The sequence below is a fragment of the Poeciliopsis prolifica genome, unplaced genomic scaffold (assembly GCF_027474105.1).
Source record: "Poeciliopsis prolifica strain line A6 unplaced genomic scaffold, Auburn_PproV2 SCAFFOLD044, whole genome shotgun sequence".
In the NCBI taxonomy this organism is placed as follows: domain Eukaryota; kingdom Metazoa; phylum Chordata; class Actinopteri; order Cyprinodontiformes; family Poeciliidae; genus Poeciliopsis; species Poeciliopsis prolifica.
In genome coordinates, this window is record NW_026562419.1 from 4,242,501 (window position 1) to 4,267,063 (window position 24,563).

Consider the following 24,563-nt stretch of genomic DNA (forward strand, 5'->3'; position numbering starts at 1 on the left):
TGTCTATATGTGTGTGTGTGTGTGTGTGTGTGTGTCCAGACTCGAAGACGTCCAGCCGGCTGTGGACTGCAGAGGAGGACATGTCCATCCTGGCCGACAGGATGGAGTCCCTGAACGCATCGCTGCAGCAGAGTCACGGTACAGGAAGCTCTGCCATCTCTGCTGGCCTTTCATAATAAAAGCACAGGCAGCCAAACCAGGAAGTGATTGAATGTCTGGTTCTGGTTCTGGTTCTGTTAGCGGACTGAGATTCTGAATGTTTTGTCTTCCAGAATCCATTAAAGACCTTCAACACCTGCAGAGGTCCATTCAGGACAACAAGGACCAGCTGGCCTCAGGTTGGTGTCCAGAACCCGACCAGAACCTCACCAGACCAGACCAGACCCGACCAGAACCTGACCAGACCAGAACCTGACCAGAACCCGACCAGAACCCGACCAGACCAGAACCCGACCAGAACCCCCAGAACCTCACCAGACCAGAACCTGACCAGACCAGAACCCGACCAGACCAGAACCTGACCAGACCAGAACCTGACCAGACCAGAACCCGACCAGAACCTCACCAGACCAGAACCTGACCAGAACCTCACCAGACCAGAACCACCAGACCAGAACCTGACCAACCAGAACCTGACCAGACCAGAACCTGAGACCAGAACACAACCAAACCAGAACCCGACCAGAACCTGACCAGACCAGAACCTGTGTGTGTCCAGTGTCTACAGCCCTGCAGCAGCTGGCGGTTCTGGACTCTCTCAGCCGGCCGTGGACGGGCTGAAATGTTCCCTGCAGCGGATCGTCAGCAACAGTACGGCGCCTCAGAGAGACTCTGTCCTGTGACCCGTCTGTCCTGGTGTCTCAGTGTCTCTGTGTGTCCCAGGCTCAGCAACGGGACCGTGCTGTCCCGTGGACTGGACCCGGTTCGGATCGGACTGCTACTTCTTCAGCCGGCACCAGATGAACTGGAACCAGTCCCGGATCTGGTGTGAGAGGAACAGCGCTCACCTGGTGATCCTGCGCAGCGACCAGGAGTGGGTGAGAAAACTTAGTGGAGGACGAACTCAGTGGAGGCAGCATGCTAGCATGCTAGCTAGCTCTGCTCAGTCCAAGCGGCTGAGGCGCCATGTTGTAGCTCAGAATCCAGCATCCGAGATCAATAGCCTGTCAAACGTCCTGGTCCGATTTCATGACGAGCCGGAACCGTCCCGGAGCCCCGGAGCCCCGGAGCCCCGGAGCCCCGGAGCCCGCAGGACCATGAAGCATATCAGGTCAGAGGAGGTATGACATCACCGGTTGTGTGATAACAGCTCATCATGAGCTCATCATTTGCCCCAAAGGGGCCAAAGTTACCAGGGGTCCAACCGGGTCCAACCTGTCCCCTCTGAACCTCGGGGTAGACGGGTCTCTATCCAACTCGTCTCCGGTGTGTCCGCCATCTTGTTGGCGTCCATCATGTCTGCTCTGTTCTGTGCAGGACTTTGTGACCAAGACGTCGGTTCCTCACTTGTACTGGGTCGGCTTGACTGATGGGAGGACTGGGAGGTGGGAATGGGTGAACCAGACGCCTTACACCATAGAGCGCAGGTAGGACTGGACACCTGGACACCTGGACACCTGGACGTCTGGCTTCTAGCCAACGTCTCTGTGTTGGGATTTATTCAGCTGTCTGACCGAGGTGTGTGTGTGTCTCTGTCTCTGTGTGTCTCTGTGTGTGTCTCTGTGTGTGTCTCTGTGTGTGTCTCTGTGTCTATGTCTCTGTGTGTGTCTCTATGTCTCTGTGTGTGTCTCTGTGTCTCTGTGTGTGTCTCTGTGTCTGTGTCTCTGTGTGTGTCTCTCTGTCTGTGTGTGTGTCTCTGTGTCTGTGTCTCTGTGTCTCTGTGTGTGTCTCTGTGTCTGTGTCTCTGTGTGTGTGTCTCTGTGTGTGTGTGTCTCTATGTCTCTGTGTGTGTCTCTATGTCTATGTGTGTGTCTCTGTGTGTGTGTGTCTCTATGTCTCTGTGTGTGTCTCTATGTCTATGTGTGTGTCTGCAGGCGCTGGGTTCCCGGCCAGCCCGACGCCTGGACGGGTCACGGTTTGGGTCCTGAAGATGAAGACTGCGCTCATCTCCATAAGAACGGGCGTCTCAACGACATCCACTGCAGCACCGGCCTTCGCTTCATCTGCCAGAGAAGCAGCATGAACACCTGAACACACCTGGACTCAGGCTCCGCCCACAACCCGCCGCCATGAAGGCACAGCAGACCTGACCGGACTTCACCGGACCGGACCAGTTAGAGACTCTGACACCAGATGATGATGATGATGATGATGATGTGGCATTAAAGGAACATCTGGAAACTTCAGCTCCTCTCAGTCTCCTCTTTCTGTTTGTTTTAGTCAGTTTTCCCAGCAGCCTCTGATGTTTCACCGCACACACACACACACACACACACACACACACACACACACACACACACACACACACACACACACACACACACACACACACACACACACAGCAGTGTTTTCCAGTCCAAAGGTCACTCTGTGGTCGTTGACCTGCAGCTCAGCGTTGGACGGAGACGAGGACAGACATCATGACGACCGAGTACCACGACGAGGTTGAGGACGACAGCAGCTCGTTCTGGAACAAAGGTACTGCTGTGGAGTCTGAGCCGGGCCAGAACCGGGCCAGAACCGGGTCCGCCGCGCCCTAACCTGTCCCTCTGTCCATCAGAGCCGCGGTCCGTCTCCTTCTCGCCGGTGTCCAGGGTGCGGCGCTGGCTGTACCCCGGCCTGGCCGCCGCCTTCGTCCTGATTTTCATCGTTGCGTTTGGAGTCACCAGTGAGTGAGTACGTCCCCGTGTCCCATCAGCTCCCGGTGGACGTCTTGTCCTCCCGGTGCGTCCAGGAGACGAGAGGGAGAGCGTCCTCTGCTCTTGCTGTCCTGATGCTTCTGGAGGAATCATGGGGTTTATGCTCTGAAGCTTCTGAAACTCAGAGACTCTTATTGGACCAGAGTCCATTGGCAGAACCGGTCTGGAGGCAGGAAGTGTCCTCTGTAGGGTCGGACCTGGAGGTCAGCAAGGTTTCAGTCAGGCTAACAGGAAGCTAGCAGCAGAAGGACGCTACACAGCACGGCTAACGCAGGGCTAGGCTACAACAACTAGAGAGATGGTCAGAGAACCTGAGCTCTGTGAGAACTGAGCAACAACCTGGCAGGTAGAGCCAATGAGGTGAAGGAACACCTGGCAGGTAGAGCCAATGAGGTGAAGGAACACCTGGCAGGTAGAAGCAGGTGCAGGTCTTGTAGCTCCGCCTCCTCCCTGTGGTTCTCAGGTTCCTCATGACTGTCTGCAGACACCAGGACGCTGAGCCGGCTCTGGTCCGTGGAGAAAGCGTTGTCCAACCAGACGGAGTGGCTGATGTCCGCCCAGCGGCTCGCTGAAGGTAGCGCACCTGTCCAGGTAACCCCGACCCGTCTCTGTCCTCCTGACTCTGCTGTCCAACGCAGACGCAGCTAAAGACGCTCAGAGGCTCAAGTTCTCTGTGGAGAGCAACAAGGAGCAGCTGACCTCAGGTAACCCCAGACTCAGAACCAGACACCTGGAAACGCCTGCTGACCCCTGACCTCTGACCCTGCCTCCAGTGTCTGAAGCCCTGAAGCAGCTGTCCACCCTGGACACCATCAGCAGGACGGTGGCCAACCTGAAATGTTCCATGGAGCGCTTCATCAACAACGGTCAGTCCTACTGGTCAAACTGGGACTGATGACGCTCTGATGGACTCTGTCCTCTCTGTCCCAGGTTCTGGTTCTGATGGACCCTGTCCTCTCTGTCCTCTCTGTCCCAGGTTCTGGTTCCGTCCCTGACGGCTGCTGTCCTCTGGGTTGGGAGACGTTCAGGTCCAGCTGTTACCTGTTCAGCAGGTCGGCTCTGTCTTGGCACGAAGCCAGGGATTGGTGTAACGGCCACGAGTCTCACCTGGTCATCCTGATGAGCGACGAGGAATGGGTGAGACAAGCCGTCCGGAGTTTGGACCTCCTGAGGACAGAGCGGAGCTGGTGGATGAATCCGTTTTCTGAACGCGTCTCTCGTCGGTCCAGGACTTTGTGACCCGTCTCGCTGCCGGGTCGTTCTACTGGGTCGGTCTGACGGACGAGAAGTCCGGGAGGTGGGAGTGGGTCAACCAGACGCCGTACGTCATGAACCGCAGGTACAACCTGGAGTTTAACATCCTGTTTAGTTTTCCAGACAATAGAAGCTAAAACAACATGAAATCTCCTGCTGGTTAGTAACACAAATAGGTTAGACCCTAAACTATTTGATGATGCTGCATCATGAAATAACTTAGTTAAGTTTTGGCAAAGATCAAAGGGATCAATATTAACACACAGGAGCATTGTTGTTGTTGTTAGCAGCTGCTGAAAGTAACTAAAATAGTTGGTAACCGGATGTGGATCAGCTGATGCGTCTCTTTGCCGTCCAGGCGATGGAAACCCGGCCAGCCCGACAGTTGGACCGGTCACGGTCTGGGACCCGGAGAGGACTGCGCCCACATCCACAGCGACGGGCGGCTCAACGACCTGCACTGCTCCACCAGGCTGCGCTACGTCTGCCAGAGACACAGCCAGCGCAGCTGAGCCGCCGCCTGCTGCCCCCTGCTGGCCGCGAGCAGAATGAGCCCAATGCTGGACCCGACCCGTCCGTCCCTTTGTCCAGTGGGTTTTAACAGTTTGACCAGCTTCTCCCCGTTTCCAGTTGGTTCCTGTTCATGTGTCAAATAAAGACGTTTTAATCCAGTCTGAGTCTGGAGCTTCTGTCTCCTCTTACTGGCCTTGGAATAGGCCATTTATCATGTTCCCGTCTTCTGTGTGGTGTGTGTGTTGGGATGAAGGCGTGTCCTACTGCGTCACGTGACTGTGACATCATCATCTGGGTTATTTCCATCAGAACCTTCAGCAGAACCAGGCCTCTGTAGAGCGCCCCCTGCTGGCTGAGTAATTCTGAAACAGTCAGAGGCTCCATCATCAGTTGAAGAGTTTAGCATCCTGAGGTGAGTGAACCTTCCCTGGCACAGACCGAGTGTCTGCATGGTGAAGCAGAAGATTAAGCAAAATTATTATTGGGTCATTGAGCAGCAGCAACACGTATGTATTTATGAAACCAGGTGCATGATGGGAGCTGTAGTCCTCTGGACCTTCATCCTGAAAACTGCTGGAGATAAAACTGAAGCTCAAGACCTCCTGACAGGAGAACTAAAACCTTTAGGTGATTCATTCACAGAGGAACTGATTCAGTACATGAACCAGTGGGGGGTCAGGGTGTGTGTGTGTGTGTGTGTGTGTGTGTGTGTGTGTGTGTGTGTGTGGTTATGGTTCTCCTGCCACATTCTGAGCTTTTATCTGGAGGAACGACCAACAGAAAACAGGAAAGGAAAACCAAAGAATATTTCTACTTCCTGTCTGTCTTTCCGCCATCTTCCCTGCTTCACCCCCCGGTCCCAGGACAGGAGGCGTCGGTTCGATTCCCTTCATGACCGTCCCAGATGTCCTGCTCTTGTTTTCCAGTGAGTCAGTGACTGAAGACGGACCGTTGCTAAACTGTTAGCTTCACTTCAGAGCAGTTTGTGTTTCTGGTGGAACTAAAATATCATCAACATAGAGGAGAAGCTTGATTCTGATTGGAGGAACAGATTCAGCTGAAGCTGAACTGTAAAGACGATGTGAATCCACTGCAGATGAACTGATTCCCACTGGGAATCAGTTCATCTGGAATCCAGCAGGAAGTGAATCCATGGGACCAGAAACCAGCAGCAGCAGAAGGAGGACGACTTTAACCCTTTATGGATCCATTACGGTTTATTTCCTGGAACAAACTAACTGTTACTCACTTTGTAGTTCTGACTTTTCTTGGACCCGAGTCTCGGACCCGACCGGGCCCAGTTTCAGGTTCTGTTCTCCAGCCCTGCAGACGAGTCCGGGCCAAAGAAGCAAAATATGCAACAACAAAAAAAAAAAAAAACAGACCAGAAACCAAAAGATGGCGGAGAGAACCTCAGACGGGTCAGAGGTTCTGCTGGTCAGAGGTTCTGTTGGAGCAGGAACCAATCAGACTAGAGGAGCAATCAGCTGATTTATTGTCAGAACTTCACGTCTTGTTTCAGAACAACCAGGAAACAGGAAGTCGTGCAAAGATTCACTGCAACAGGTGAAGAGCAGAACCTGAAGGCTGCAGGCCGGACTGAGCAGAACCAGAACCAGGGCCTGGTTCTGGTCCAAACGCTGCTTCCTTCAGTCTCTGACTGGCAGCTGGATTTACAAAAGCAGTCGGTGGATAAAGGTTAGACTTCAGTCAGTGCAAAACACACACACACACACACACACACACACACACACACACACACACACACACACACACACACACACACACACACAGTTCATGCTGTAATAAATAGAAGCGTCTCTACTCTCTATTGTGTGTTTAAATAGAAGCTGTGATTTGTCTGAAAGGTCAAAGGTCAGTACTTCAGAGCAGCGCCAGCAGAGTCAAAGGGCCAGATGTGCCCTGCGCTGCGTCTGTCAGGCGCCGTTCCAACGTGCAGCGGTCCACAAAGACCGGGTCTAGAACCAGACGGAGTCCCGGAGACGCTGAGGGACGTCTGTCCTCCTCCTATCCTCCCGTCCTCCTCCTGTCCTCCTCCCGTCCTCCTCCTGTCCTCCTCCCGTCCTCCTCTCGTCCTCCTCCTGTCCTCCTCCTGTCCTCCTTTTGTCCTCCTCCTGTCGTCCTCCTGTCCTCCTCTACGTGGTCAGTCCTCTCCGCTCCAGCTCCCTGCTCTGCTTCAGCTCTTTGATCCTGCAGACACAGCAGCAGCTGTTAAAGGAAGTGACATCATGAGGACGGTGATGAGGTCATTTCCTGTGCCTGACCTGTGTCTGCAGCGCCGCAGGAACCTCATGATCTTCCTGGCCGCCTGGTCCTGCTTCTTCGTCAGGAACGACCCCTGCTGGACAGACCAGGAACTGCTGGAGATTTACTGTGACTGGACTCTGTGGGACTCGGAGTCAGACTCTACTGACAGCAGTCCATGATGTTTGCTAAGATGTAAAGATAGTTTAAGTAAAGACGATGTGATTCACAACTTGGGATTTGGTCAGTCATGGACTCGTGGCTGGTTTCACAAACGACGTACGAGACACTACAAGATAAACCCTCGTCTCCGGGTCGAAGCCCCGACTTGCCTCTGCACCACCTAGCGTTACCCGGGCGCCCCTCCCCAGCTGCCGCTCTGGGACGGCGCCGCCTTACTTGCTCTTGGGGTTGAGCGCGGCGCCCCCTCGTGGCGCCTGCTTCAGCCTCTCGTACTCCTTGTAGCTGCGGTAGTACTGCTGGATCAGCACGGCGGCGCGCCGGCTCTGCTGGAAGCGCTTCTGCTCGTAGTACGACCGGAACTTGGACTGGATCAAGATGGCCGCCTGGGTCATCTTCTTGTAGAGCGCGTACTGCATGGGGCGGAGTCACAGGGTCAGGTAAGGCCTGAACCTGGTTCTGATGAACAAATATCTGAGACCCGGCCCAGCTGCACACACACACACACACACACTGACTACACACACACACACACACACTGACTACACAGCACCAATGCTACTGTTAGCTGGTTACCTTCAGAGCTATCCATGTTAGCTACCCAGAGAGAGAGACAGCAGGTTAGTGACGTTAGTGCAGGAGACAAACACACAGAACCATCAGAACCTCTAGCAGCTTCTGTTGGATTTAATCTGGGAGATTAAAGTAGATTAACTGGCCAACTATCAGTTATAATTACAGTTTATTCATTTGTATTTGTCAAAGATTAAACTCACAGCATCAGATTGTTGCTATGTTAACAAAACAATCTATCAATATTGTTTGAGCTTTTACAAAGTGAGCAGCTGCTTTAACAATAAATAAATGTTACATTTATGATCATTTATGGCCCCTGAGGCCCCGGGGCCCAGAGGAGCCGCCGCCTTAATCTGGATTAAACAGAAGAGAAAATCATTAATATTCATTTTAATTTAGTTTTTTTTAATAACTAGTTGTGTATTTAAATATAGTTTCACTGGCAGATTATATGTTTCCCAAAACATTTATTACCCAGAAATATTCTCACATTTCCTGTCAACATGTTTTAAAACACAAACATGGCGGACGCCTCGGCGCCCTGACCGCCAGGCTGAGCAGGTCGACTGGGGAAACCCTGCTGAGTGTGTGTGTGTGTGTGTGTGTGTGTGTGTGTGTGTGCATCTTGATGTTTTTTGTCTTATTTTATGACTGAACTGATTTTTTTCAGTTTTTCTGTTCAGATCATTAAATGCTGAACATTTCAGATCTTTTTTAAATAAAGTTTATTGAAAACACACCTGTGCAGCTGCACACCCTGTTTGTACTTCCTGTAGCACCTCTGGATGACGGCGGCCGCCATGTCCTGCTGCTCCTTTAACCTTCGACCCTGCACACACACAGAGGAGTGATGCGTCCGTCGGGCCAGCAGGGGGCAGCGTGTTCTGCTCAGGCCGTGGTTACCTTGTAGCGGCGGAAGGCGTTCTGGATGATGCGGGCGGCCTCGTACAGCTCCCTCTGCTCGCCGTCCGTCAGCGTCAGCAGAGCGAAGTCTCTCTCCATCTTCCCATTGGCCGAGGCGTTCAGAAACTCCGCCCACGCCGCGGACGACGGGGGGCGGAGCCTCTGCAGAGCCAGGGCGCTGAGCGGCGAGGGGGGGCAGACCCGCCTGCAGCAGAAACACACAGCTGTTGGTTCCGGTTCTGGTTCCAGATCGGGTCCGGCTCCGTCAGGCTCACCTGGGCGGGGACTGGCTTTCCACCGTCTCCAGGTAGGTGGCCAACCAGGTGTCCTGGATGGCCGGGTTGTCCCGCCTCTCTCTGAGCGGAGACTCCGCCCCCCGGGGGAAATCCTCCTGTTTGATTCGCTCCGGCGTCGCCTCGATGATCTGCTCCGCCAGCGTCGCCATGTCCACCTGCCGGGCGCAGCGGCTTCGTTAGGTCAGCCCGGTCGCCATGATGACCCGCACCTGGCGGCCCAGCTTACCTGCAGCACCTCGTCCTCCAGGTACTCCTCCTCTCCTTCGTTCTCGGCGTTCTCGCCGTAGCGCAGCAGCTGCTCCTCCAGCAGCGCCCGCTGCCCCGCGCTCTGAGGGGGCGTGTCTATGGGCACGGCGTTCTTGTAGTCCATCAGGTCTCTGGAACCGCTGGCGGTGAAACCTGGGACAGAGGTCAGAGGTCACAGGTCTCACCTTTAGGAGCTGCCACCTAAAAACGTCTTTATTGACATTTTAGATTCAATCATCTGTGTATAAACCCAGTAAATACATCCCATAATAACCTGCATAAAACTGAGACTGAGAACAACATGGAGGACAAACGTCCTGCTGGGTCATCAGCCAAGGAGCAAAGGTCACAGTGGACAGCTAATCCACTCAGAACGTCAGGATTAGCCTCCGTTAGTCTCACAAGCTAGCACCCTGTTAGCCTAGCCCTCCGTTAGCCTCACAAGCTAGCACCCTGTTAGCCTAGCCCTCCGTTAGCCTCACAAGCTAGCACCCTGTTAGCCTAGCCCTCCGTTAGCCTCACAAGCTAGCACCCTGTTAGCCTAGCCCTCCGTTAGCCTCACAAGCTAGCACCTTGTTAGCCTAGCCCTCCGTTAGCCTCACAAGCTAGCACCCTGTTAGCCTAGCCCTCCGTTAGCCTCACAAGCTAGCACCTTGTTAGCCTAGCCCTCCGTTAGCCTCACAAGCTAGCACCCTGTTAGCCTAGCCCTCCGTTAGCCTCTGTTTAGTTTCATGTTTCAGTGAACAAGACGGAGTGGAACCGGACTGTGAGGAACCTGTGTTGCCGGGTTCACCTGTGCTGACGGTCGGGTTCGGCTCCTCCGAGGGAACGGTGTTCTGGGTGAAGGTCGGGGACGGAGGAGAGACGGGCAGCGAGGAAGAGGAGAGCGATGATGGAGACGAGGGAGAGGTGTCCATGGGGGCGGGGCCGCTGGAGTAGGCGGAGCTGGGGGACGGCGAGGACGGGTCGCTGGGTGAGGGGAGACTGCTGGAGGAGCTGAGACCTGGAGGAGACAGGAGACTCTTACAGCCAATCAGAGAGCCGGATGAGGTCAGGTGACAGCAGGATGCGGGGTTACCTGTGTCCAGGCTGGTGGACAGAGGGGACGACGGCGGGCCGTCCCTGGTGGCCGCCTGAGCGCGCCGCGTGTGCAGCTCCTCCAGCGCGGCGGCGAGGCGTGTGTGGCCGCGGGACCGCGCCACGGCGAGCGGCAGGCGGCCCAGCGAGTCGGGGATGCCCAGCGCCAGGCCGTTCCAGCTGTACAGCAGCTCTGCCGCCCTCTGGTGGCCCAGAGCGCACGCCCACATCTGGAACGCAGGAAGCCCGGTCATCACGGCGACGCCGCCACGGCCAAGCCGCCACGGCGAAACCGCCTCGGCGAACGAAGCCGCCACGGCGACCGGCAGTCAGCCGGCTGCTTACCAGCGGCGTGCAGGAGAAGTGGTCGACGTTCAAACGGGTCCACTTCCTGTTCCAGGTCCAGACTGTCGCTGCTCATCGCCCTGCAGGAAGTGACATCAGCCTGAGACAGAACATGATGTCATCATGTGGGCGGAGCCAGGACGGCCCAGCTGCCCTACCTCCAGCGGATCAGGGTGTGGATCAGGTGGGTGTAGCCCTGGGCGGCCGCCAGGTGCAGCAGCGTCATCCCGCGGTGACCCGCCGGGTGATGAAGACTCTCTCCTCTTCCTCCCCACCGCGCTCCGCTCATCATCCGCTCACACACGCCGACGATCCTCCTCTCAAACCACTGGGAGGACTGGGAGGACTGGGAGACACACCAGGACCAAACATTCATCACCCGAGAAACGAGACACGCCTCGGCGCCGACCACCGGGCTGGACCAGAACCGGGCTGGGACAGAACCGGGCTGGACCAGAACCGGGCTGGGACAGAACCGGGCTGGGACAGAACCGGGCTGGACCAGAACCGGGCTGGACCAGAACCGGGCTGGGACAGAACCGGGCTGGGACAGAACCGGGCTGGACCAGAACCGGGCTGGGCCGCGGAGAAACCCTGTGAAGGTTCTGAAGGTTCTGACCCGCCGCCACTGAGCTGGGTCCAGATTTAGCTGCTTTAAAAGGATTATTTCTGCTTTCTAGGAACCGGAGAGTTTCTCCTGGTCTCTCTGGCCCGGTTGAGCAAGCCGGGTCCGGTCTGGGTCAGAACCTTCCGAGGAAACCCTCTGAGGACCAGCAGCAGTTGTTTTGGTCCAGGTCCAAATGCTCTCCGTCTCACTGCGGCTATTTTAACTCCTGGACTCCATCTGACAAAATCCCATGACATCAGCCAGAGGGGGCGGAGCCACAGCCAGGCCAGAACCAGCAGCCGGGTCAGAACCAGCAGCCGGGCCAGAACCACAGCCAGGCCAGAACCAGCAGCCGGGTCAGAACCAGCAGCAGGTCGGACTGGACCTGCTGCTTGGACATTCAGACAGGAACCACAGAGTGAACTGGGCCGGACCTACCTGCTGCTGGTCGTCAGGTAGAGGAGGGGGCGTGGCCAGCTGGTTCCCACTCTGCTGCTGCTGCTGCTGCTGATGATGATGATGATGATGATGGTGGCCGTCCCGAGCCGCCATCTCCGCCATCCGGCGCTCCATCTGCTCCAGCCGCTCCAGGATGGACATCCTGAACTGGTTGTCTGCAGGTGGAGAGAGCAGGTGTGTGAGGCTCAGGCTCCACCCACTAAAGCTCCACCCACTAAAGCTGCGCCCACAGAGGCTCCGCCCACTAAAGCTGCGCCCACAGAGGCCCTACATCAGCACCTCCGTCTCCTTCGCTCCGCTGCTGAAACTGAACACGCTTACAGCAGGGCAGCCTGAAGCTCCGCCTACACTACCCACAATGCACCAGGAGAAGCAGAAGGCCGACAGGTGATCAGAACGTGGATCAAAGCTCAGCCAATCAGCTGCTTGGATCTCAGCCAGAGCCAATCAGCAGCAGAGATCATTGTAAAGAGGTTCTCACACACACACACAGACACACACACACACAACACACACACACACACTCTCTGTCTCACATGGAAACTATCTGACTGACTTCGATCGCCCGACTGACTCTCTCTCTATTCAAGAAATAAAAGCAGAGGCCAAATATAGATGATCCAGTGTGACTTGCAACACACACACACACACACACACACACACACACACACACACACACACACACACACACACACACACACACACACACACACACACACACGGGGACTCCCTGCTAGCAGCTGCTCTGATCCTCCAGGACAGAAATAAAACCACAGCTGGTTCTGTTGGCCCGGCTGCGGTTCTGGTTCTGAGTCCAGATAAAACCTGCTGACAGGTGAAGCTGCTTCTCTTCCTCCTGATGAAGAGGATGAACCAGTAGAACCAGTAGAACCAGTAGAACCAGTAAACCGTAAGCATCAGGTGAAGCCGATCCTCCTCCAGCTAGCAGTTAGCATTAGCATCACCCACTGCTGCTGCGGAGACACTTTTAGACAAAACAAGGTCACCAGGAGGTCACAGGTCACCAGGAGGTCACAGGTCACCAGGAGCTAACTTCATCTACTAGTCACTTAGGTTGCCATGGTAACTCCATCAATCTGCTCTATTGGTCTGAAGGAAACATGGCTGCTGCTACCAGAACCAGAACCAGAACCAGAACCAGAACCAGAACCTGCTCCTGGGCCAGCGGCGCCTCCTGCAGGTGGGGCCCGGTGGTGGAGGTACTGACCGTCCAATGAGAGCCAGTCCAGCTGGGAGCTGGGCAGAGAGCTGGCGTTTCTCGCTCGGTACTCGAACAGAACCGACGACGACACCGACCCGCCGGACTCCAGAACCTGCAGACACACCAGGCCGGCCTCGTGGGCTGGAACACAGCAGAGACACACGGGTCCATCAGAACCTCCACGGGACGGACGAGAATGGACCTCTGCAGAACCGGACCGGACCCTGAAGACCCGGACCGGCCCGTTAGCGGTCGGTACCCGGGCAGTAGCAGCGCAGAACCCCGGGCTGGATGAGGGAAGCGGGGACGGCGCTCTGATCGAACACGCAGGAGTACCGACCCGACGGCTCGCTCCACGGCCCGGTGATCAGAACCTTCACTCCGCCCTGCAGAGAGAACAGCAGCTGGGACCGGAACCAGAACCGTCCGGGCCGGTCCCGGAGCGGGACGCTCACCTCCGGGTAGGACCACTCGGGGGAGAAGTCTGTGATGGCGGCCAGGCGGGCGGCGGCGGGCAGCGGCTGGGGGAACGGCAGGAAGGAGGAGGACGGCGACGGCTGCGGCGGAACCACGTAGCGGACGCCGGCGGGAACACGGCCGGACCCGACGCGCCGGGCGGAGCCGGAGGGGCGGCGGGGCCCGGCTCCTCGCTCATGAGGTCAGAGATCAGGTCGGGGAACTGGCTGTCGAAGGAAATGTCCAGCTCCTCAGGCTCCGCCTCCTCCTGGACGTCCATGCAGGTGTCCTCGGAGTCGCGGCGCCGCCTCCTCTCCTCCTTCACCTGGGCCGCTGCTGGGGAGGCCGTCTCCATGGCAACAGAGACAGGGGGCTCCTGGGAACCCTCAGCAGGGGGCGGAGTTTCAGGTCCGGGCGGCTGATTGGACGAGGGCAGGACCGACGGCCGCTGCTCTTCAGGCGGCGCCGGCGTCTGATTGGTGGACCGGCACGGTTCACCTGGCTCGTCCCGGCAGGTCAGCAGGAGGGGGGCGGAGCTGCTGTCTGTGTGTTGCCTAGGAGACGGGCCGGGGGGGGCGTGGCTCGTCTGAACGGGGCGAGTCAGAGAGACGGGGTGAGAGAAAGGATACGACCTCAGGAAGTAGTCCCAGTGGGACCCGGCTCACCTGAAGCAGGACCAGCTTGGTGGGCGGGGCACTGCCTTCATCATCATCATCATCATCAGTCTGCTCCTCTTCCTCAGACCGGGACTCCTCCTTCACCCCGTCACTCCCCCAGCGCGCCCAGCTCCAGGCAGAGTGGCAGGAGGGGCGGAGCCACGGAGGAGGTGGGAGACAGGGACAGGGCGAGCGAGGGGGGGGCAGACAGGGGAGGGGAGGTGGAGGAGGACGGGGAGGTCGACAAGGAGGAGAGGGAGGAGGGGGGGGAGACCGAGGAGGCCGGGGTGGAGGTGGTGGGGGACAGGGAGAGAGAGGGACGGGTGAGAGGGGGGGGAGGAGGTCCGGATGGAGGGTGAGCACATGGGGGGGGGGGCCCCCATAGGTCTGGCCCTGTTTGGGGGAGTTCAGGAAGGAGTCAGGGTCAAAGGTCGGGGGGAGGGGTGGACAAGTAGAGAAGGAAGGAGGAGATGGTGGGGAGGCGGCAGGGGGGGGAGAAGACTGGTGGGAGGAGGCGGGGGTGAGGAGGAGCCCCCCGATGACGGGGGAGGGCAGGAGGGTGAGGGAGAGGGTAGTTTGGATAGGGGGGGGGTTGTGGGGGAGGGGGGGGAGGGAGAGGCCGGTTTACCAGCAGGGGGGGAGGAGAGAGCAGCAGCGACCCGAAGCTCCTCCTCGGCCCCGCCTCCTCTGGCGGAGGGCCCCCGCCCTCCCTCCCCCCTGGTAGGGTAGCGGCCGTCGCCATGACGATGACCGCGTTCTGAGGCAGCGTCATGGCCGCCAGGTTGCTGTGGAAACCGTTGCCTTGGTTACAAACAGCGATGGCAGGATTGACTGGTTGGGATGGCGATGAGCCCGAACTGTGGAGCAGAGACTGAATTCAATCAGGCTGCTACATCGCTACAGAGCTACATCGCTACGGCTACATCTCTACAGAGCTACATCGCTACAGAGCTACGGCTACATCGCTACAGAGCTACATCGCTACAGACCTACATCGCTACAGAGCTACGGCTACATCGCTACATAGCTACAGAGCTACATCGCTACAGAGCTACGGCTACAGAGCTACGGCTACATCGCTACATAGCTACATCGCTACATCGCTACATCGCTACATCGCTACAGACCTACATCGCTACAGACCTACATCGCTACAGAGCTACGGCTACATCGCTACAGAGCTACGGCTACATTGCTACGGCTACATAGCTACGGCTACAGTGCTACAGCTACATTGCTACGGCTACAGTGCTACAGCTACATTGCTACGGCTACATTCCTACGGCTATATAGCGACGGCTACATTGCTATGGCTACAGAGCTATGCAACAGTGTCCATAGCAGTGTCTTCCTACAGATCATGGTGAGTCTGCAGCAAACAAATAAACCCACTTCCTGTCTGAATCAGAGTTTAGCTTGGTTCATCTCAGACCTCGCCTATCAGTGGTTCCCAAAGTTAAGGTCTTGACCTTTGGGGTCACGAGGCACCAAGAGGGTCACAAATGAAGACTTACGTGGACGAAGGGCTGGGGGAGGACGCGGGGCTCTGAGGCTGCAGCTGGGCATCTGGCTCTCTCCTCCTCCTCTCCCTGACTCTCCCGGTTCTGAGGACGGCGGGGAGGCGGCGGGTCCCGAGGAGGACGGCGGCAGCTTGGGGGAGATGATACGATGCTTGGTGCTGTTGCAGCGGTGGGAATGTTCACCCCTGGTGACACTGTGGACATGAGGAGACATGTAGTGGTCAGAGTGATGTCACAGTGATGTCACAGACATGTCATGGAAACCTCCTACCTTGGTTGGTGCTGCAGAGGCAGGCGTGTGTGCGGGGCTGTGGTTTGGTTCTCTGCCGGTCCAGGATATGCTGCACCAGCTCCTCAATGCTGAAGTCTCCAGAACCCATGGAGCACTTGATGCTGTGGACTGAGAAACACGCAGCGTTAACTCCAGCCAGAACCAGAACCTGGGTCGGACCGGCTGGCTGCTCGGTGCCGTACACATGGGCTTCATCTGGCCAAGCAGGTCGTCCCGGCTCCATCTCAAGGCGTCGTGGCGGTCCGACACCGTGCACAGCAAAGGACTGCATCTCCCAGAATCCTCTGTTGACGGCACGTTCAGGTAGTGGACCAGGACGATGTCTGGATTCTGGCAGGGAACACACGAGGTTACAGCTCTGATGATTAAAGGTCTGTGTTTCGACAGGCTGCTCGGTTCTGTTCCAGTCCACAGAGCGGGTCGGAATACACCTCAAACAGTATTACAATCAAGACAACGTTACATTGGACCCAAAGGTCGCCCTGCCAGTAGGTCGACTGCCTCAGGAGGTCACCCTGCCAGGAGGTCGACCCTCAGGAGGTTGACCGCCTCAGGAGGTCCACCGCCTCAGGAGGTCACCCTGCCAGGAGGTCACCCTGCCAGGAGGTCACCCTGCCAGGAGGTCGACCCTCAGGAGGTCGACTCCCTCAGAGTTTGACCCTGAGACGGCCTGAGCCGGTACTGAGTGTGTTTCTGACCTGCAGCAGCAGCCAGTAGCACCGTCTGTGGAATGTTGGCACGATGGAGGAATGGACGTAGCAGCCGTAGAGGCACTGGAACAGCAGAGAAACACCGGTTGACCTCCACCACCCAGTCTGAACCCTTCTATTCCTGTGTGTGACTCAACATGACCTGCAGGGTCGCTGCCCACCTCCATGCCCTGCACCTTCAGCTTCATGTGGTCCTCTCTTGTCGTCTTCCCGTCCTTCCTTTTCTTCCAGCAGTAGCCATCCTTCCTGTACTTCACCTTCTTCCTGTTGTAGAGGATGATGCTGCCGTTCTTCGGCCTGAAACAGCCAAACACGCCAGGTGAGACCGTGACGCCCCGAGCGCCTTCTAGCAGCCGTTTGTTCTGGACCGTACCTGGTCTTCAGGGAGCAGCAGAGCCACTCGTCGTGTCGGTCGAAGGATATCAGGTAGGAGGCGATCTCCTGCAGACCAACACGGAGACGGTTCTTTAAACAAACCTGCTGCAGATCCAGGCTCATCGAGAAAAAAGGAATTTATTTAAAGGCAGATAAATGGAAACACACGTGATGTTAGATTTCTCCTTTCCTGTTTCCAACCTGATCGATAAAGAGACCCAAAACGGATCCGAACATCCGGTCAGAACCTGCTCCGCTCACCTCGTTAGTGTTCCACCTCAGACGCTCGTTAGGCAGGCAGGCCGATCGGGGCAGACACTCCAGCAGCTTGTTGGGAACAAACACCTTCCTCTGGCCTTTACTCTCTGCTGACAACACAGACGATGACGGGTCAGAACAGAACCCGGGTCGGAACAGAAACCAGGTCGGAACAGAACCTGAGTCGGAACAGAACCCGGGTGAAAACAGTACCCGGGTGAGAACAGAACCCGGGTCGGAACAGAACCCGGATCAGAACAGAACCCGGGTCGGAACAGAACCCAGGTCGGAACAGAACCCGGGTGAGAACAGAACCATCCCTCACTGACACAGGAAGTTCAACATAAAATCCTGCAGGTGTTTACCTGCAATTATTAGAAAATTATTGTTAATGTGATGTTTTTGTCAATCAGGGTCAATCAGGGTCAATCAGGGTCAATCAGGGTCACGGCTTCACGGCTAGTTATTACTTAACATCCATCCATCATAGAGGACTGGAGATAAGAACCACCTTCAGTCTGCCTCTATGCTGATCATCAGCATCTCTTCTGACATCATCAGCATCTCTGACATCATCAGCATCTCCTCTGACATCATCAGCATCTCTGACATCATCAGCATCTCCTCTGACATCATCAGCATCTCCTCTGACATCATCAGCATCTCCTCTGACATCATCAGCATCTCCTCTGACATCATCAGCATCTCCTCTGACATCATCAGCATCTCCTCTGACATCACCTCGGGTGTAAGAGTTGTGGGACCCGCCGGGCCTTGTGGACAGAACTGACTGAGCCCCGGTTCATCGGGTCGGAGACGGGCCGGGCAGAACCTCCGGCCCGTCTCCGACCCAAAGCGCAGAAACGGTGACGCCTGTCGAAAACACGCAGTTTCCACGGCAACATGTAGGTAACAGCAGCCTGGTCCTTACCTGCAGGTGGATGCTGACCTGTCTCCGTGGAAACCATCTCCTTGTTGCTCATGGCGACGGGTCTCACAGGATGGACGTCTGCTTGGCGAGTCCCGCTGAGGACAGAGACGATCAGTAACAATCAACACACACTGAGACACACACACACACACTGAGACACACACACACATACACACACTGAGACACACACACACACACACACACACTGAGACACACACACACACACACTGAGACACACACTGAGACACACACACACACACTGACACACACACACACACACACTTCCTGCAGTGGAGCCCAGTTGCCTAGCAACAGCAAAATTTGGATCCACTTTACATGAAGAGTTTGAATCTCGCTGAACATCGCCTGTGTGTGTGTCTCAGTGTTTGTGTGTGTGTGTCTCAGTGCGTGTGTGTGTGTGTCAGTGTGTGTGAGTGTCTCAGTGTGTGTGTGTGTCAGTGTGTGTGTGTGTGTCTCTGTGTGTGTGTGTGTTCAGACTTATATAACATGTTGAAACAGTGAACACACACATCATCGCATCACACCTGGATCGGAACCGGTTCGAAACGTGTTTATATTAACACACATGAATGTTGAGAGCGAGTTATCAAATGACACTTTTAATGATTATATAACAATAGTGATTAAATGAGCCTAATCGGTCCATTCTCCCACACGGAACCAGAACCTCCTCCCGGAGGCCGCTGGAAAGCCACGGCCTCCTAGCTGCGGTTGCCGACTGTCGGCGCTTCTCCCCGGCTGTGGGAGTTCTGCTGCTCCGGTTCTGACCGGAGCTAAAGGCGGGAAGTCGCCCAGCTTACAGGCTGGACGAAGCAGTGCCAGCCATGAACCCCGACCAGAACCGAACCCTGCCGCTGTCGGGCTGCAGGCAGCAGGACGATACCGGAGATATTCTGGAGTCCAACAGCGGTGGAGCAACACCTGTAGCAGCCGAGCTGCAGGGCTGGAGCTCCGGCTGAGACCGCGGCTCCGCCCGCAGCTCCGCCCTCCCGCTGCGGACACACCGGAACAAACCGGCAGGAACCGAACCTACAGAACCGAGTCCGGACCAGCTCACACATAAAACGCCTGTTAAAGCTGATTTACCTTCCGCCTTCAGCTCAGCCGCCATGTTCTGTCTTTGACGTCAGTGCGTAACAACGGAGCAGGGCGGGGCTACGGTGGATCTGATCCGGAGGAAGGTTTATGGGAGACTTTTACTGCCATAATTCCAGAGCACACATTTTGAGTTTGAAAGCAGGACTTCTTGTCTCTGTTCTCAAACTTGTGATGTATTTAAATCTGGTCATTTTCCATGATCTGATTTAAATAAGATTAAAGATTTTTGTGATAAACCATGAAGTTTTAGAATCTTTCAACAGAACGGTCAAACTGGACCATTTAAAGTCAGTTTTTCACCTTTTATGTCCCAGGTTTTTCACAGTCCAGCCTCAGGATGCTAACAGAGCTAGCATCTCCTTCACCCTGATCCCAACCGGAACCCGCCATCAGACCGGTCTGAACTGCAACTGCTGATCGAAGCAGCATAATGAATGAAAGATGAGACGTATAGAGAAAAATATCTGAAGTTTTATTTTGTAAAAAAGTGGAGAAATCCTCCAGCAGGGGAGACATAAACAGCTGCAGCAGGAGCTTGTAGTCATCAGTTTTACAGTAAAATTCACTTCCTCCAGATCAGAGAAGGAGGCGGAGCTAAAGATGCTGTTTCCATTGCATTAAAGAGAAATCCTGCTTATAGCCAGGGAAACCAACTCACCCTGCAATCAGCTTGTGTTATGGCTGAGTCACATTATACCAGCATATAGAGCGTTCTGTGGTTTTATTGTGAAATACAGAGGAAGTGTTAATAGTCACAGCTTAGAGAGCGGTAAACAATTGGCCCTGTTTTTCAAATCTTCTGCTGAAACATCAGCGTTATGGCTTTCAGGGATGGGTCGACTGCAGACTCTTCATAAATATCTTTAAATAATTATTACTGACGGTGACTCTGAACTCTGAGGGACCAATCAAAGCTTCACCGTGTTCAGAAAAACAGAATCCTTTAAATCAGTAGCAGGCAGCTGGACAGGAAGGAAACAGTTAAGACTTCATCAGATACCAGTAACTCCATCTGTTCATCACCAGCAGCAGTGCAGAAAATGATAATAATAATAATAAAAAACAATATTCTGTAGTAACAGAAGGAAGAGAAATTAGCTAACTCCACAGGAACATGTGTGTGTGTGAGTGTGTATTCTGGTCTTTCTGCCTTCGTAGGGACTTGGGCTCTAACTCAGCAACATGAGGACAATCAGGGATACGAGGACATCAGCAGGACAGCTGTGGACACAAGTCCTAACACTGAGGACATGTCTCTACAACTGGATTGCTTCTTCACTGTGAGGACAAGTCTCAGATCAGGGGAAACGTCTGGAGACACGTCACCATCTGGGCCACAGCTTCACGGTGGGACTCGTCTTCACGGTGGGACACGTCTTCGGTGGGACTCGTCTTCACGGTGGGGACTCGTCTTCACGGTGGGACTCGTCTTCACGGTGACCCAGTGTCCAGATCAGACTTCAGAGTTCAGGTTTATGGGGACCAATAACTTAATCCCCACAAAGCCAGAAGCACCTGTGTGTGTGTGTGTGTGTGTGTGGTGTGTGTGTGTGTGTGTGTGTGTGTGTGTGTGTGTGTGTGTAGGACGGGGGTGATGAAGGGCTTGGCTCTGGGGTCAGAGGTCATCACATGCCCTGTCGGATGCTCTGGATGATCTGGAAGATGGCTGAAAGACACAGAGAGTTGGATGTTAGCAGGAGGAGAGCAAAAAGCAGGAAGTCTGACCCTGTTGAAGGTTCTGGTCCAGATACCGGAGGTTCTGGTCCAGGTACCGGAGGTTCTGGTCCAGGTACCGGAGGTTCTGGTCCAGGTACCGGAGGTTCTGGTCCAGGTACCGGAGGTTCTGGTCCAGATACCGGAGGTTCTGGTCCAGATACCGGAGGTTCTGGTCCAGATACCGGAGGTTCTGGTCCAGATACCGGAGGTTCTGGTCCAGATACTGGAGGCGGTGAGGAAGAGGAAGAGCAGCTTCCTGTTCTACTTCCTGTCTCAGTGTGAAGATAAGTGACTGTGAGATTTTGTTACTTCCTGTTTCTCCTCACTGCGGCGGTTTCTGCCTCCTGAGTGGAGATAACTAGTCGTAACCAGGGCAACGGGCCCAGTAGACCGAGGTTCTACTGGTCTAACTGGTCCTGGGAGTTCTGCAGAACTTTAAAGCATACAGAACCGAATCCAGAACCTGAGAGGGAAGCAGTGGGAGGTTTTGATGGTTTCTGCTGGATTCATGTAAATGCCAATAAACCAGCAGATCAATATGATCAATGGCTCCATGTTCTCCATCAGAGCCACAGATCCTCAGGTATCGGCTCACCTTGATGCCGATCAATATCTCAGGTGTATCAGTAGCATGTTAAGGTGATCAGGTGTTTATACCTGATCACCTTAACATAATCAAACCCTATAGAGTCATTTCATGGACCAGTTAATCTTTATGAGACAAAAACTGGGAAGCAGGATGATTTACATCGGAGCGGTTAGCTTTAGCGTTAGCTTCTTGACTGAGGATAAATGTGGTTCAGTTTCATCGTTTCAAAAATAAAGTATTAAAATCATGAAACTTGTCAGGTTTGATGCTCTGGTCTAAATAACTGAATGTTGTCATGTTTCAGTGGATGTTGGTGACTTTTGACTCTTTGATATTCTTCACAGATAAAGTTTGTTGCTGCTGCAACCAAAGTCTTTCTGTATTTACACAAACTTTGACGCAAACTTCATTTTTACATATGTATATTTTGCAGTTGGGTTTGGACCGACCACCAGAGGAGTAACACCAGAACCGGCCCATCCCGCCTGGTCCAAGCTCAGATTAAACAGAACCAGAACCGGCCAGCGTCTACAGGTCCGACAGACGGCCCAATCGGGTCAGGCGGAGCTTCTTGATTAGCAATGCTAGCATGCTAACCCACCTCATGGGGTCACCAAAGGTCACGGTTCTGCAGAGGAAACTCACCTGATCCACAAACCACAAAGACGAAGAGCGCCAGCAGCCAGGGACCCACTGGAGACTTTTCTCGTTCACCGGCCTCTGCAACGCAAAGCAGGCAGCATGAGAACCGCAGAGCCTCAACGCTCCACTTCCTGCTGAGGCCTGGTACTACCTGGTACCACCTGGTACCATCTGGGTCCACCTGGTACCACCTGGGTCCAGAACATGGCCTGAACCATTTCCAGAGGAGAACAATCTATAGTCAGTACATCCAGGCGGTTCCCAACTTGTTTCCAGGTGATGAACCCAACCCGGGCCCTGGGTTGGGTTCATCACTATTACCAATAATCACCAATACTATGGTTTATTTTCACGTCCTCCTGCAGCTTTAATGCTGCCATAAAACTCAGCAGCTTCACTTCCTGTCATCCAGAAACCAGCTGATGGAATCAAAAGCCTCAAGCGAAGCTAGCATCCTCCCCACAGCCCAGAGGGGAACTGCTGCTATTAATATTACAATGCTAATCATGCTAATATTAGCATCATGCTAATCCAAGCTAATCAGATTTAGTTTATTACCGGGACCAGAGCCTCAAACTGGACCATGATGAAGGTGAACCCGACCCGTCATCAGGAACATGGAGGCGGAGTGATGCTGTGGGCTCTCTCAGAACCATTTCTCCTGACCGGGTCCACTGGACCCAGAACATCTAATCCTCCTGACCGGTCCACTGGACCCAGAACATTTGAACCTCCTGACCTGGTCCACTGGACCCAGAACATTTGAACCTCCTGACCGGGTCCACTGGACCCAGAACATTTGAACCTCCTGACCGGGTCCACTGGACCCAGAACATTTGAACCTCCTGACCGGGTCCACTGGACCCAGAACATTTGAACCTCCTGACCGGGTCCACTGGACCCAGAACATTTGAACCTCCTGACCGGGTCCACTGGAGCCAGAACATCTGTACTTCCTGACCGGGAACATCAACAAACTTCCTGGGTATCCACCATGGAGGAGGCGGTGGCTCCATGGATCCAGTTTACAACCTGCTGCAGTTATCTAAAGTTTAAATTAGCTTCGATAGACAAAGAGCAGAACCCCGAACTGTAAGCCGAACCGAACCTGGGACCGGTCCACTGAGATTACCAGTTTAAATCCGTGTTTTCTACAGGTTTTGGTTCTGATTAAAGAGGAAAAGCATCTAAAGTCCTAAAGGTTGTGAGGAGTCTGGTCACTTCCTGCTGTCACCCCGCTGACTGCCGAGCGGAGCCACGCACCATATATGGACGTGTTTCCGCTCCATTCCCAGCCAGGTCCAGTATGATAGCAGTCATTACTCCTGGTCGGAACCCACCGAGGTTTTCTGGACGTGTCCCCGCTGTGTGATTGTCTTGCTGTGGCGCTCGTTGGCCACCTTCATCCGCTGAACCGCAGACATCTTCCCACCGTAACTACCGGAGCCTCGCAGGAGCGGGTCGGAACCGGGCCAGAACCGGGTCAGAGCCTGGTCAGAGAGAACAGCAGCGCAGGCTGGAGGCTGTGGGGCGGGACTGGTGAACGGCTCGGGTCTGGTCCGGTTCCCCTCCGTAGGTAACCTCCGAGGAATCGGCGCTAGCTGTTAGCTGGTGCTAACTGAACTCACAGGAACTGACCCGGTCACGTGACCCTGGTCGGCGCGCCGCAGGGTCTCTTCTGCCCCCTGGTGGCAGGAGAGGAACTGCGTCCATTTCACCGGAATGAAATAAACGCATGTCATTAAACCCTTCCAACATTTGGACCTAATATAGTCAACCCTGAGGGACAGAATGAATCTAAACTGAGCTCAAATCATTCTGGATCCTTCAGGCGGAACCAGGATCCACCTGAAACCACCCGGAACCATGAAGGCATCATGGTTCTGATTGTAGTTGGATCAGAACCTTTCCAGAGGTCTGGGTTAGAATCGCTTTTTCAGTAGGTGACCCAGAAACTGGTTCTGGTTCTGGACTGAATGAATCATGAAATTAATTCAGTGTTATTAATAACTAGTTATTTAGTGACTTTTCCAATAATTGGATTGATATAAAGTGTAACTATAATTTCTCCTTCCAGCGTCTCTGATATTTATAATTATTGTCATTTATGTCAGAGACTGATGATAAAAACTCTTATTAGTTTAATCATATGAGATCATTACTGTGAGATTAAACCAGTCAGTCTGGATTCACTTCCCACCAGAAATCATTTCTAGATCCGTTCATCTCATTTCCTCACAAACCAGAACCTGACAGCAGGTGGGACATGATGACCATCCTGGACATGCAGTGTGGTGGTGGCAGCATGATGCTGTGGGGCTGATTCAGTGCAGGAGGGACTGGTGTCAGAGAACAGAACCGAACAGAACCAAACAGAACAGAACAGAACTGAACAGATGGTATCATGAGGCAGAGATCAGGTTCAGTTTAATACTTCGTCACACACACACCTACACACACCTACACACACCTGCAGGTCACACACACGTCTCTGCTGG

The 24,563-nt window shown here is 54.6% G+C and overlaps 1 protein-coding gene, 1 long non-coding RNA gene and 2 pseudogenes across 2 annotated transcripts in view; 2 read left to right on the plus strand and 2 right to left on the minus strand.

Annotated features, from left to right (window-relative positions):
- Positions 1 to 2,345, plus strand: part of LOC129376724 (C-type lectin domain family 10 member A-like) — a 3,607-nt gene extending 1,262 nt beyond the window's left edge. Inside the window, 7 exon segments of the mRNA XM_055056305.1 lie at positions 40 to 138; positions 273 to 338; positions 719 to 763; positions 766 to 810; positions 883 to 1,037; positions 1,477 to 1,586; positions 2,034 to 2,345. Coding sequence (XP_054912280.1) covers positions 40 to 138; positions 273 to 338; positions 719 to 763; positions 766 to 810; positions 883 to 1,037; positions 1,477 to 1,586; positions 2,034 to 2,190 — 677 coding nt within the window. The 3' untranslated portion in view covers positions 2,191 to 2,345.
- Positions 2,346 to 2,446: 101 nt separating this feature from the next.
- On the plus strand, positions 2,447 to 4,783 carry LOC129376723 (C-type lectin domain family 10 member A-like; annotated as a pseudogene).
- A 1,319-nt stretch (positions 4,784 to 6,102) lies between these two features.
- On the minus strand, positions 6,103 to 19,186 carry LOC129376530 (calmodulin-binding transcription activator 2-like; annotated as a pseudogene).
- A 1,566-nt stretch (positions 19,187 to 20,752) lies between these two features.
- LOC129376657 (uncharacterized) lies at positions 20,753 to 23,706 on the minus strand. The gene is made up of 3 exons (XR_008607791.1): positions 23,406 to 23,706; positions 22,069 to 22,143; positions 20,753 to 20,784 (listed from the first exon to the last, which is right to left on the minus strand). It is a non-coding gene; the product is annotated as an uncharacterized LOC129376657 (long non-coding RNA).
- Between the last annotated feature and the right edge of the window lie 857 nt (positions 23,707 to 24,563).